This window comes from Montipora capricornis, chromosome 7 (genome assembly GCF_036669925.1).
Source record: "Montipora capricornis isolate CH-2021 chromosome 7, ASM3666992v2, whole genome shotgun sequence".
Classification (NCBI taxonomy): Eukaryota; Metazoa; Cnidaria; class Anthozoa; order Scleractinia; family Acroporidae; genus Montipora; species Montipora capricornis.
Window position 1 is genome coordinate 7,056,380 of NC_090889.1, and position 12,376 is coordinate 7,068,755.

The 12,376-nt window shown below is 38.9% G+C and overlaps 1 protein-coding gene across 1 annotated transcript; it reads right to left on the minus strand.

Moving 5' to 3' along the window:
- Positions 1-4,932: 4,932 nt before the first annotated feature.
- LOC138055480 (uncharacterized) lies at positions 4,933-5,577 on the minus strand. The gene has a single exon (XM_068901403.1). The coding sequence runs from the start codon at positions 5,575-5,577 to the stop codon at positions 4,933-4,935; it is 645 nt and encodes a 214-aa protein (XP_068757504.1).
- Between the last annotated feature and the right edge of the window lie 6,799 nt (positions 5,578-12,376).

The following is a 12,376-nucleotide window of genomic DNA, read 5'->3' on the forward strand; positions in this document are numbered from 1 at the left end:
CACCGCTGCTCTACCGACTGAGCTGCAAGGTCAGACAGAAGCAGACGTAGGAACAGAAGATCTTAAAGTGATGGCAATGAACATGTACAAGTACAAGGAGGGATTACGTTTTTGCAAACGTCGGCCGTTAAGCACTTATATTTGAACAGACTTAACTGATTTGAATGTAATGTGAAGTGCTAGGTTTATACCCCATATGAACCATGTGAGCGTTACCCTACTGATGGAAATGGGCCTCACAAGGACAGAGAAAAACTCTGACCAGGGTAGAAATTGAACCCACAACTTTCGAGTTAGATCACCGCTGCTCTACCAACTGAGCTACAAGGTCAGACGGGAGCAGGCTGTGGGAACAGAGAATCCTCAATCAAGTACCAGATATTCCAGCCACACGAAAGGTCAGTCAATTTGTTGGACACTGCAAGCAGAGCCTGCTCAAAATATGAGAGCCTGCTAGAAAGATTTTCTTCTAAATATCCTTTGCCTTTTCACTAGTTTTTAATTTCCACAAATTTCCAATAATTCTGTGAAACTTTCTGTGATGTCAATAACACTTTTCAGATAATGAAAAATATTATATTGTGGAACACTGGATCTTCCTTTAAGATACATAAATACAATTCAAGCATGAATATTTCACTTTGCTTCAAATTCCCATAATTCCAAATAAGTAAAAAAAATTTGAGAGTACTGGAAACCCTATCATTACCATAGAACTTAAATCTGCATATTAAAACTTTTCCTTTCACTAAGTGTTTGTTAAAGTACCGATATCAGAAATGCCATGAATATATACAATGTACAACTAAATTCTGAGTGGATAGAAAAAACTATCTTAAAATACATCAATGGACAAAGTTCATTTGAATTAGATGTAAAATACTTAATTAGTCTTCAATTAGCTTGTGAAATATTCGCATGTCGTGGAATCGCACAAACTGCAAGCAAGTTCACATTGTCAATGGAAAGTGCATAGAGTCTTCTGTGCGTATTTTGTTAGGTTTGGGGGGGCGGGGGCTTGGGTAATTGAGATTTCCCTGGTGCACACAGGAGAACATATAATTAACCTGCAATGGAGTTAAAAGTCATTGTAATGCGAATCGCGTTTTAGTGGATCTTTGAACAAAACAATACCCTTATGGAGCTCAATAATGGAAAGCCAATTGTGACCCTTCACGCAAAAAGGGGGCTTATCCAAATTTCACGCTATGGCTATTTTCACGGTCCTGGCCGTGAAATTGAAAAAATGATTGGAATGTGAGTGAAATTCCCCTTTCACGCCGTGAAAAAGGCCACAGTCACCGTGAGAATATTAACACCATGAAACAAAGTGAACTTCTTGAGCAAACATCAATCTGTTACCCTAAACATCATGCCATCACCATGTCACGCCGCCTGCAAAGGTTTTACTGCAAGCATTATTGGAAGTCTTTTGGAATCGCCAACTTGGGATTGGGTCCATTTTTTTGTTAATGTTTCTGTTTTATATCGTGGTTTCGGGAAAACGAAAGAAACGAAAATGACAGAAGAAAAAAATCGTAGATACTAAAAATCTTTCAACATTGCCCAACACCCTTCCAAATTGATGCACAATAAGATAAGCGTTTCTTATTTCGTTTCTCTGCAAAAAAGCACACAACTTCAGTTTACCGGAATGGGTTTTAAACGTTGAATATTTAAATTGTGAAAAAGAATCTCCATGGTAGTTGAATCTTTACCAGAAATTCAAAAGAATGAGCTCAGTAAAACCATAACAGAAATCAACACGACATGCACTGTCTGTAGTAAAAATTTGATAATCGGTTTATGGGATCAGCAAAAAATTACATTGGCACCACGGAGTCTGGCTATGTTGGCGTAGCCAAAAATTATTCTCTTCGCGAACAGTTTTTATTCGCTTGCACAAAATATTTTTAAAGTGATTCTCTCTTCTCATGCGTCCGCCATGTTTGATTGAAAGCGAGGCTAACCGTACAAACATTCAAGATGGCTGCCAATGCCAGCAGTGTCTTGCCGATCGAATGGACCAGATTGTTGAAAGATAACCCTGAGTTGACGATGAAAGACGTCGATACTTTTGTTAAGCTCAACAAAGCACCCCAGAGTGGCATTGTTAAAGGCTATAAGTTTTTCTGTGAAGGATTTATTAAAGATTATGAAGGTAAATCGTTCATTTCTGCCGTGTTTGCTGTTATGGGCAAGCTTGCAAAGCCGGGCGTTGAGTTTCTAAGCAGGTACTTACCTAAAGGTATGATTGTTCATTAAGTTGGTAAAAGAGAAGAAGATGACACTGTTTTTATCAGAGCAATATGTATCAAGTCGTTAAGGAAAAATGAAGAGCCACACTACTTATGGGTTAGTTGTATGGTTGTTTTTTAGCTGAATGCTAAATTTAAGTAACTTAAGTGCGTGAGGCAGTTGACATTTTACTGAATATTGTGAAAGTTCTCAAAGTCAATACAAATAACCTTGAATTATTCCTTTTTTCCCTATATCTGTATGAACAAGAATGTACACTATTCATTACAAAATAATAAATTATAGTAAATAATTTTTTCTTAATTTCCTGCTTTGTTGCCATTGTTACCTTATTTCCAAAATAATGATTATAAGCTTATAAAACTTCTGTTTCATATATTTTCAAAGATGTCGTTTCACAATGAGGAAGTGGTGGATCATTCCTGCTCATGTAAGGCTGAGCAGGGAATATGTAACCATAAGGTGGCACTGATATACCAGGCAGCCCATTACAGCCTCCTTAAAATTGATGCTGTCCCAGAGGTACCATCCAAGACATCTATGCCACAGGAATGGCACAAGCCCCGTTAAGCTGGAATCCATCCTGAAGCTGTTGATAATCTTATTGTTAGAAAACCCGAATTAAAATCAGAGGGAGGTCTTAAATGTAAGAAGCGTGCCATAGATGGTGTAGAGAGTAATTTGTATAACCATATACAAAACTAACCCAACCCAGAATTTATAAGGGAATTTCTAGCAAGGGCTAAAACTGACTACAAAGAAACAGTTTGCTACATTGTTTAGTGAGGGTGAATTAGAGTATGTTGAGTGCAACTATGGCACTGTACCGAAGGGATGTGTTGTGTCTTATCAACAAACTCCTATAAGGGAAAACAGCAAGTTTTTATCCATAGATCAGAGGGATACCCTACCTGTCCTTCCAGCAAAGCTGCTTGATCCCTTATGTAGCCATGTTCTTCCACGCTCACAGGCTAATGTACTTGATTCATTAAAGGTATCATTAGAGCAGGCATCCAACCTGAGCAGGAAACAAAAGACCAATCTCAAAATCCATTTTGGCATGAGCTGAGAAAGCGGCGGCTCACTGCCTCAAAATTTAAGCAAATTTGTTCAAGAAAAAGTGATTATGAGGGTCTGGTAACTCAGCTTAAAAAGAAAACTGTTCAGACTGCTGCCATGAAGTATGGCCTTGAACATGAAAGTGAGGCAGCACAGTCATATGTCAGCACCAGGTTTGTCAATGTATATCGAACAGGATTTGTTATTAATCCAGGCTGTCCCTTTTTAGGAGCAAGCCCTGATTTTCTTGTCTATGACCCAACACGCAATGAGGTATTTGGACTGCTTGAAATTAATAAAACATCACACAAATCTTGAATAGGAAGCGTTTTCAGATTGAGCTGCGGTAACAAACAAGCTTGGCAACACACAAGTTTTAAGGAAGCATCAGTTTAATTAAGTAGTAAAGGTTTGACATTATTTAAACGAGATCGTAAAAGATTTGTTTTGAACGGAAAAATTTGTGGCATCACAAAATAAACACATTCGCATCTTGTTACTTTTTCAGCATTGAATTGTGTCTCACGATAAACTCTTTCTTAAAATTGAAAAGGATGTGTTAAAGTGAGAAATTCGTTCTCATTTACTTTTAATTCGGTGACAAGTTGTGACATGGTCGTAGGGAAAGATTATTGTTTTTCATTCAATTTGCTTCGGCTTTCATCGAGCGGTTTTACAAAGACTACGGCAAATAAAGCATCATTTTAAAGATTGAATCAATGAACGAGGCAACACACAGATTTGAAGGAAGTGTTGGTTTAATTATCCTCATTTTAACTTGTTTCAATCTGTCAAATTCTTACCTGAGATTTAAGAATTATAGCATTAGCCGCACCTTCTTATTACCCGCAGCAACCACGGTTTACTGGAAAATTAACGCACTACCCGCGGGTAATCGGCCGGAAATTACGGTAAGTGTCCCCAGTGTGAGTCATGCAGAGACGCCAAGTATTTAAAGATTGTTAATGGTCAACTCAAACTAAAGAAAACTCATGAGTATTACTTTCAGGTAATGGGGCAGATGGCCATCACAGGGCTCAAATGGTGTGACTTCATGGTATTTTGTAAGAATGATTGGCACATTAAAACCATTTACTTTGATGAAGAGTTCTTTGCTGACATGTACAATAAGCTAAATCTGTTTTGTTACAACTATTATCTTCCATCATTGTAAATGTCACACCACTGATAAAACCTCATTTTTATTTGTAAATGTTTTTATTCAAATTAATTGCTATCATTTTAAAATAGAGGTCCTTTAAAGTTTGATAGCATACAACAGACCGACCATATTTGATTAATTGAAGAGGCTAATGACAGTGGAATTACAGCATCAAATAAATGGTTTTCCTTGACTCTACGAATTGCCCTCTCTACATGGATCCTTAGCTTCGCTATTTTTTGAGTTCTTTCTACATCTTCCTTGGAAAACTGAACCTTTTCACTCAGAAATGGTGGAATGTTGAGAGAACAGTTTAAAGGAGATAAAAGGTCTTCTATAGTGAAACCTTTGTCTGCCATAACCCCATCTCCATCCTCTAACAGCTTTAAAATTCCACACCTTTTCACTACCTCCCTGTCACTTATAGATCCCGTGTAGAGTTTGGAGATGAATCACACTGCACCACTGGGGGTAATACCAACAAGACCTTTGAAGGTAGTTGCACTTTTGTAACTAGAGTAAAACTCAGAATGAAGCACAAGAGAGGAAGGTGTCTGAACCTTCATTTCTGTGCAATCTATGATCACACGCACATTGCTGAAACTATCTTTAAAACTACTCGGCATTGTTTTTCTAATCTGTGATCTACTCGACCATAGTGGTAAACATCCCATTGTAAAATAAAGGAAGTTTGACCAGGTTATAATCATTCTACTTACAGTAGAAATTGACACATTGAATCTGACAGCCAAATCTTGATCAAATAAGCCTAGCTTGACCTTACACAACCACACGAACAGTTGATCTTCTATAGCAAGGGACTGTTTTTTCATGTTTACATATACTTCGTTAATTATCCCTTCACCAGGCTTTTTAGCCCTGCCACGTTGAACTTGAGACCACGTTCTCATTTTTTCAGCAGATGGTTTTATCACATCTATAAATGACCATAACACATTACTACTTGAAAACCCAGTATAAAACCGGATCATTTCATCATCATACATAAATCGGCGAAGGCCAAACTGACTTATATTGTTCTTCCTATCAAGTTCCTGTTCGAGTCTCTCTATCTCTTTCCTAGCTGCCTGGAGCATCTCCTCAAGTGACACTTCCTGTCTCACCACACCATAATCATGATCATAAAGATTTGGAGTACTGGTAAATGCTGGGTTAGTGACCTGTTCTATAAAAACGAAAAATATCTATTTCAAAGTTTTCAAAGTTCTTAGATGGAGTCCCTGTGTAACAGCAAAATAATATTAATTCCAAGTGAACAAATCAAAGGGACATGGCAGAGTATACGCAACTGTTACAGCAAGGAGCCCAAACGTGTGAGTACTTTTAAAATATTCACAATCTTTCTTGCAGGAGAAATCCAATCACAAGTAGACCATAATGTGTTCTCAGCTTCTGAATGAATTACTTTTGCACAAAAGAATGTGAGTGAATAAAAATCTTGGGCTCCTAAGTAAAATATGTGCACACTTACAAAAACACCAGTAATATAAATTTGAAGCATCTTTAAAACAGCAGTTGATAGGAAAACAAGCTGAAAGGAATTCACTAAGGTAGGCACCTTTTCTGTTAAGCTGAAATATTGGGGGGATCTCTGATGACTTTCTTTTCAAGATTCTTCTTGATATTTCCTGTTCTTTCTTCTTAGTACAAGCGAAGAGAGAAGGGACTGCTGTTGACTTCAATAGCCGCCGCTGTCCAGCCAATGAACGTCTATAATCAGTTTTCTCAAAATGCTCTGAACAAAGAGCAGTATGCTTTTTAATCTGACAAGATGTCAAAAGAAAAGCAGCCGTAGCAATAGTGAATATAGGCCTGCATTCACTATATCAAGATCAATTTCACTTAAACTAGTTAATCAATGAAATCCAATAACAACGCGCTAACAAATAGGATTATAAGAAAAATATGCTTTAGCTTTATCTTAAGTTTAAGGGCCCACTGGCGTATTTTTTGGGGTGCGTTGCTAAGGATGTAATAGTTAAGTAATTTGAGAGAATTTGGCATTATTTTGGTGAGTTTCCAACTTTTGTAAGCCAATGACCCTAAATATGACGTCATCATACCATGCCGATGGTCACGTGATCAATAAAAAAAAACTCTAAATTTGTCTCTGTGTTACGAAATTTGGGTATTTAATCGATGGTTTGATAATTTGTATTCGTTTTTGCATCCAGCCAAGCATGGTTTTCTTTTTATTTTGAAAAATGTTCTTTTTGAAGACGATAACGATACTGAAATACCCATAACTTTTTCAAAAAAGATTATTTTAAAAAATCAATGCTTAGCTATATTCTGTATTTGGGGATGAAATGTGCCATGTAAAAAAAATTAATTCAATTTAAAACCGCCGGAAATTTAGCTTTTTTCTCAAACCGGAAGTCGGTTCCTTCACGCATGCGCAATTGATCTGAGAACGAGCGCGATGAAGGGCGAGGAAAAACCTTGGATGGAAACAACAGTTTGTGCAGTGACTTTTGCTTGTGAGTGGGTTTTCTTGTCAGCTCATGATATGATGACGTCAGTTACCGGAAGTAAAATTTCACTTCCTTAGCAACGCGCGAAAAATCCGTCTGTAGGCCCTTAAATCAAGCTATAAACACAAACAGAATTCGAATGACAGGCCAGACAGTTAGAACTAACTTCAAAATTCGGTCCTGGATCTCTTCGTATTCTTGCAATCCACTCTGCCCTCCTTTTGGCCTCTTTTGGGAAAGCATGCAAGGATATCTCTTTGTTGTATCTTGAATCATTCGTACACAACGGCACACAACAGTGTCCCTTCTTGAATGTTTGCGCGGTTACCCTCGCTTTCAATCAAACATGGCGGACGCATGAGAAGAGAGAATTGGAATAAAAACTCGCAAGCTCTATTGGAAAAGATTAGGTTATGGTGAAATTGCAACATAATGAGTCGTGTAGTATTATTTACCTGTCGTGAATTTTGGCTCAGCATTTTAGCAATTAAATTACAGATAAACTTGCATGACAAATTTAACAAAACGCCTTTTGATTCGACTTGTTCATTATGTTGCTGTTTTTTACATTTAAAATGTTGTGCTGCAAATATATATACACTTCTGGTAAGTCTCAAATAATTCGTTTGAAGAATTCAAAACTAAAAAAGTATGCATGCATCTTACATCGCGTGTAGTCAAACCCTGCAGGGAAGAGAGACACCTGGTTTTGAATGAAAGACAATGGAAAAGTAACATTTTGCGCAACACGTCTAATCTGCGGTCAGGCCCTCTTTTCTTTACAGCAGGCGCAAAAAAGGTAGGTAAATAGTCGCACCCTCTGTAAAGAAAAGAAGCCTGATCGCATGTTACAACACTTCTGAAACCCACTGTTTCACATTTTCAAATCTTGCAGACAGTGACTGAAAGTTGCCGTCTTCATGCGAGACGTATATGAAAGACGAGGTTTATACGCGATCCGACGTTCCACTTTATTGTATTTTTTTCTGCTGAGTCCTACTGAGTACTTTCGAAAACTGATAATGGGAGTTAAAGGGACGGGAAATCTGTGCCATTGTAAACTCAGGACACGCAACTCACACTGGGAAACGAGTTGTCGAGGTTCTTATAATAGAATCACTTCCTCTCATGTCCGGCCTCAAGGACAAAACACGCGGCACAGGAGAACAATAAAGTTTTATTTAACCTCTCTTTAATTGGAGAAATTCAATTGTGAATAAAACTAAAATTATATCGTTGAAGAGAGCGTACACTTTGATAAGCTAGATTTTATTGTTTTTGAAACAAATTGTGCTTGTTTTTTACAAAAGTAGTTTTTAATGGATTCTCCTGAAGATGATCATACTTTCAGTGAAAGTGGCTTGCGTGGAGTTGACGAAACTCTTCAGCGGGAACTTGATACAGTTCAAGCCGTTTACTTCCCACCAGAATTAGAAAGATATTCTTCCAGTGATTCTGAAGGTGAAAGTTCTGATGACGATGACAGAAGCAATGCCCTCTTTGAACCAACAATATTAACACCATGCGATGTAGCCAACGACACTCAGGCTAATGAAGAGCTGTGCGAGAATCCTCAACCTGGCGACGGTTCAACTGAAGCAAGTGACGAGCACATTCACATGTTTCTTTCGGCTTTGTGTCAATGCAGTCTTGGTCCAAATGAACGACCATGTTCCTCTTTGTTTACTGAAGCCACTGTGTTTGAGTTGAGGTCTCAATGTTTAGAACTAACGTCAGACCAACTGGATATGCTCATCCTTGGTAGACTAGATGGGCATACCAAAGAAAGAGTGGGTATGAAACGATTTCGTTCCCACTACTTTGTTAGGGGTCATCAAGTTTGCAGGAAAATATTTTTGTTTCTTCACTGCATATCCAAGTAATGGTCTTGCACCTCGTGTTCACGGCAACCAGAAATGCACTCCACATAACAGAACTCCTCACTCGTCTCTGCAGAATGTTGTTAGCTTCATAGAGAATTACGCTCAATGAGAAGGCCTTTTGTAGCCAGGTAGAGTTCCAGGCTACAAGAGTTTTCGGATCAAACTTCTCCCTACTTCCACTACCAAAGCAGACCTGTGGAGATCGTATAAACATGCAGCTGAAATAAGAGGATATATGATATTTGTACAAACATGGAATGACTTCCTTCCCTTCATAAAAATAATGCAACCATCAATGGATCTTTGCCACACCTGCCAGAAAAACACTGAAAAAATATCAGGGTGCACTGGTGCTTCAGAAGAAGACAAAATTTCAGTCGTTGAAGCTCATCAAGACCACCTTAGAAAAGCCAAACGCGAGCGAGAAATCTACAATTCTGCTGTTGATGCTAGCAAAGATTTTCTTAAGGGCCATCCGACAATTTCAATTCTGTCTCCCAGTCGCCCCTGCTCTTTGAAAGGAACTGTGCACTATTCCTATGATTATGCCCAGCAAGTGCACTACCCAAGCAATCCTCAACAACCGGGACCCATTTACTTCAAAACGCCGAGAAAATGCGGTATTTTTGGCATATGTTGTGAATCATTACCGCGCCAAATTAATTGCAACTGGAAAAGGAGCAAACGCAACGATCAGTTACGTGCACGATTTTCTCGAAAACCATGGAGCTGGTGAAACAGATGTTCACCTCCATGCAGACAACTGTGGCAGCCAGAACAAAAACAATTATGTCCTTTGGTACTGGTGCTGGCGGGTCATTCACGGTCTACATGAGAGCGTAAGGTATTCTTTTCTGGTGGCAGGTCACACGAAATTTAGTCCCGACTGGTGCTTTGGACTTATGAAGCAAAGATTGCGAAGAACATTAATATCGTGTTTGTTTCACATCCTCGAGGCTAACGATAAGTCTGCTCTAAGCGGTGTTAATTGTGGTAAGCTAGTTGGGTTACATGGCGGGTCTGTACTCGTCAAGACATATGATTGGGCTAACTATCTTGCTCCTTATTTCAAAAAAGTAAATGGTATCAGCAAACATCATCATTTTAGGTTCAACAGACATGATCCGGGGAAAGTGTTTCACAGGGAATATGCAGATTCGCCTGAGAGAGAATTTCAGATGTTGAAAGACATGAATCAACTCCCTCCCCGTGTTCTCCCACTGCAGGTTTTACCCAGTGGACTTGATGAAGAGCGAAGGAGATATCTTCACAAGGAAATACGCGAGTTCTGTAGACCTGGAACGGAAGATTTAGTGGCCCCGGTAGTAACATAATAAAAATACCCTCTCTTTAACCCCCTCCTTCCTTGAACAATCCCCTCCTCAGGTCGTACGCGGTGAACTACACCAAGAAAGCAAGAATTACTTGCCCCAGTTTGCCGGCTTCATACTGAAAACTTTGTGCTGTGGTTTTTACTGCAAGATAGTCGCAACTTTTCCCAACGTTTATCTAAATTTGGGACTCCTGTGGCTTGTATACAAGGAACAGTTGTTTTAAAGAGGTAACTAAAGAATGTGTGTTACTAGCGTATTGAGTCACAAAATGTTAGACTCTGTGGATCACGCAAGTACTCCATGTGGTAACTTCTCATATTTAATAGTGTATGATGAATGGCACTGACAATAAAACTCAGTGCAACTTTCAATGATTCTCACTTGTGATAACAACTTATGTACCGTAGCTCAAGCAGAAGGAAACGGTAAAAGAAAAGTGCCTTGTTATTGCGTGCTGAGGATGCTAATAAAGAATTACACAGCTTGAACACGTCGCCTTGCTTGTCAAGCAGTCATTATGCTGTATCACATGCAAGCCACTTTGACCACACCCTACCTCTCCCTCCCCCGCTAAGGATGCAGTAAGCTTTCAGCGTGATAATTTCGTCCTTCACGCAGCCTATCATATCCACAAAGGCTTTCTCATCTTAAGCTTAAAGAGCAATAAATTACAACTGATTGAGATGAACAGTGCTTAAACGAAAAAAAATGGCTTTAATTTGTTTTTATATACAATAGCTACACAGTGATGACCAGACGGATGACGCATTGCTTTACAGACTGCAGCTCTTTGCTCATCCATGCTTCTCAGTTATCTTTGTTATCTTCATCTTCTGGCACAGTAAATATCTTATCGACTTCTATCATCTCTCCCAAGGCTTCGATGCCAACCTTCAGAACTGTTGTGGTTAAGATGTCATTAAAATTTTAGTTAGTGTTTGGTTCTTAAAATAAAAGAAAAAGAAATATTTTCCTAGAATTTATGTATATATGCACAAATTAATACAGACCGTCTCACTACAGTATTTACGTTGACACCTATATTTCAAACACATTCAGTGCCCTTCTTCACGGTGTGTAAGAACTACGTCAACAAAATTAACAGGTGTTAATTTTTTGTTAATGCTCATAACATGACATATGCAATCGAAAAAATTACGTACGAAATCAGCACACTTTACGTACTCTTGTAAGTTCGCTGCAGCTCCCGTCTGCGTGGCTGTAAATTATCATCGTATGGATCTCCAAAATCCGTGAACTCCGTATACAAACAACATGCACTCCAAGGTTTTCATTGCTACTTCAAACGATCGCAGAGCTTTCATTGCCTCGTCTTGTGGTGTCAAGGTTTAAGTGCGCTTTGCGCAATGTTACCTTTAGGGGAAGCCATGACTACTAGGACAATCAGATTATGATGATACAACCTTTTTCGTTTATTCTAGTCAGCTAATAGGCGTGAACGTTTGTCCTTGCGTGCTACAGGACGCTCTTGCCACCCTCATTATTTTAGTTAAAGTCACGGTAAAAGGGTGTGAACGTCCCGGGGTAAACGTTTCCCTTGCGTGCTATGATCATCTCAATACTTCTGCTATTAGAACACGAAAGAATGTTTGGCTGATATTTACTTCATTGAGGTTGATTTTAAAAGTAATTGTGATGGGCTTCATGTTTACTGATGTTGTACAGCTTAATGTTTTTTGTTGGTTCATGCTTGTTTGCGAATCAGTTTGTCTGTGAGCCGTACAGAACTATCTGTACAAGACCAGATTTCACTATCTTGTTCTCTGATCTCGATCTCGATCACGATCACGGAAACAATTTTGCAGTGCAAAAATTCCGACACGCCAACTACGCCTATAAATAATAGTCCCTCGGAGGACTTTTCCACTATTCCAATATCTCTGTCGCGTATAATTATCGATCAGCCGAACTGCCTACTTGTAAGCAACAATGGTGAAGGAGAAAGTTCTTATCGAATGGCGCACGAAGGACAAATGGCAAGGAGTTTGAGCAAGAAAATAGGAGTAAGGACATCAATCCATATGGGCCCTTAGACATTGGGCAAACAGTGTGTGTTAAATTTTGCCGGGGTGTTATGATCTGTTGTCGTGGAGTCATGAAACCTAAAACCAAAGGTATGTCAATTTTATTTTTCCTCTCCTTTCCTTTTGTGGGCGTTTGCGG

What these genes read in the sequence shown, in the direction of transcription:
- LOC138055480 (XM_068901403.1), bottom strand. Translation starts at nt 5,577, where the DNA reads ATGCTCCAGGCAGCTAGGAAAGAGATAGAGAGACTCGAACAGGAACTT.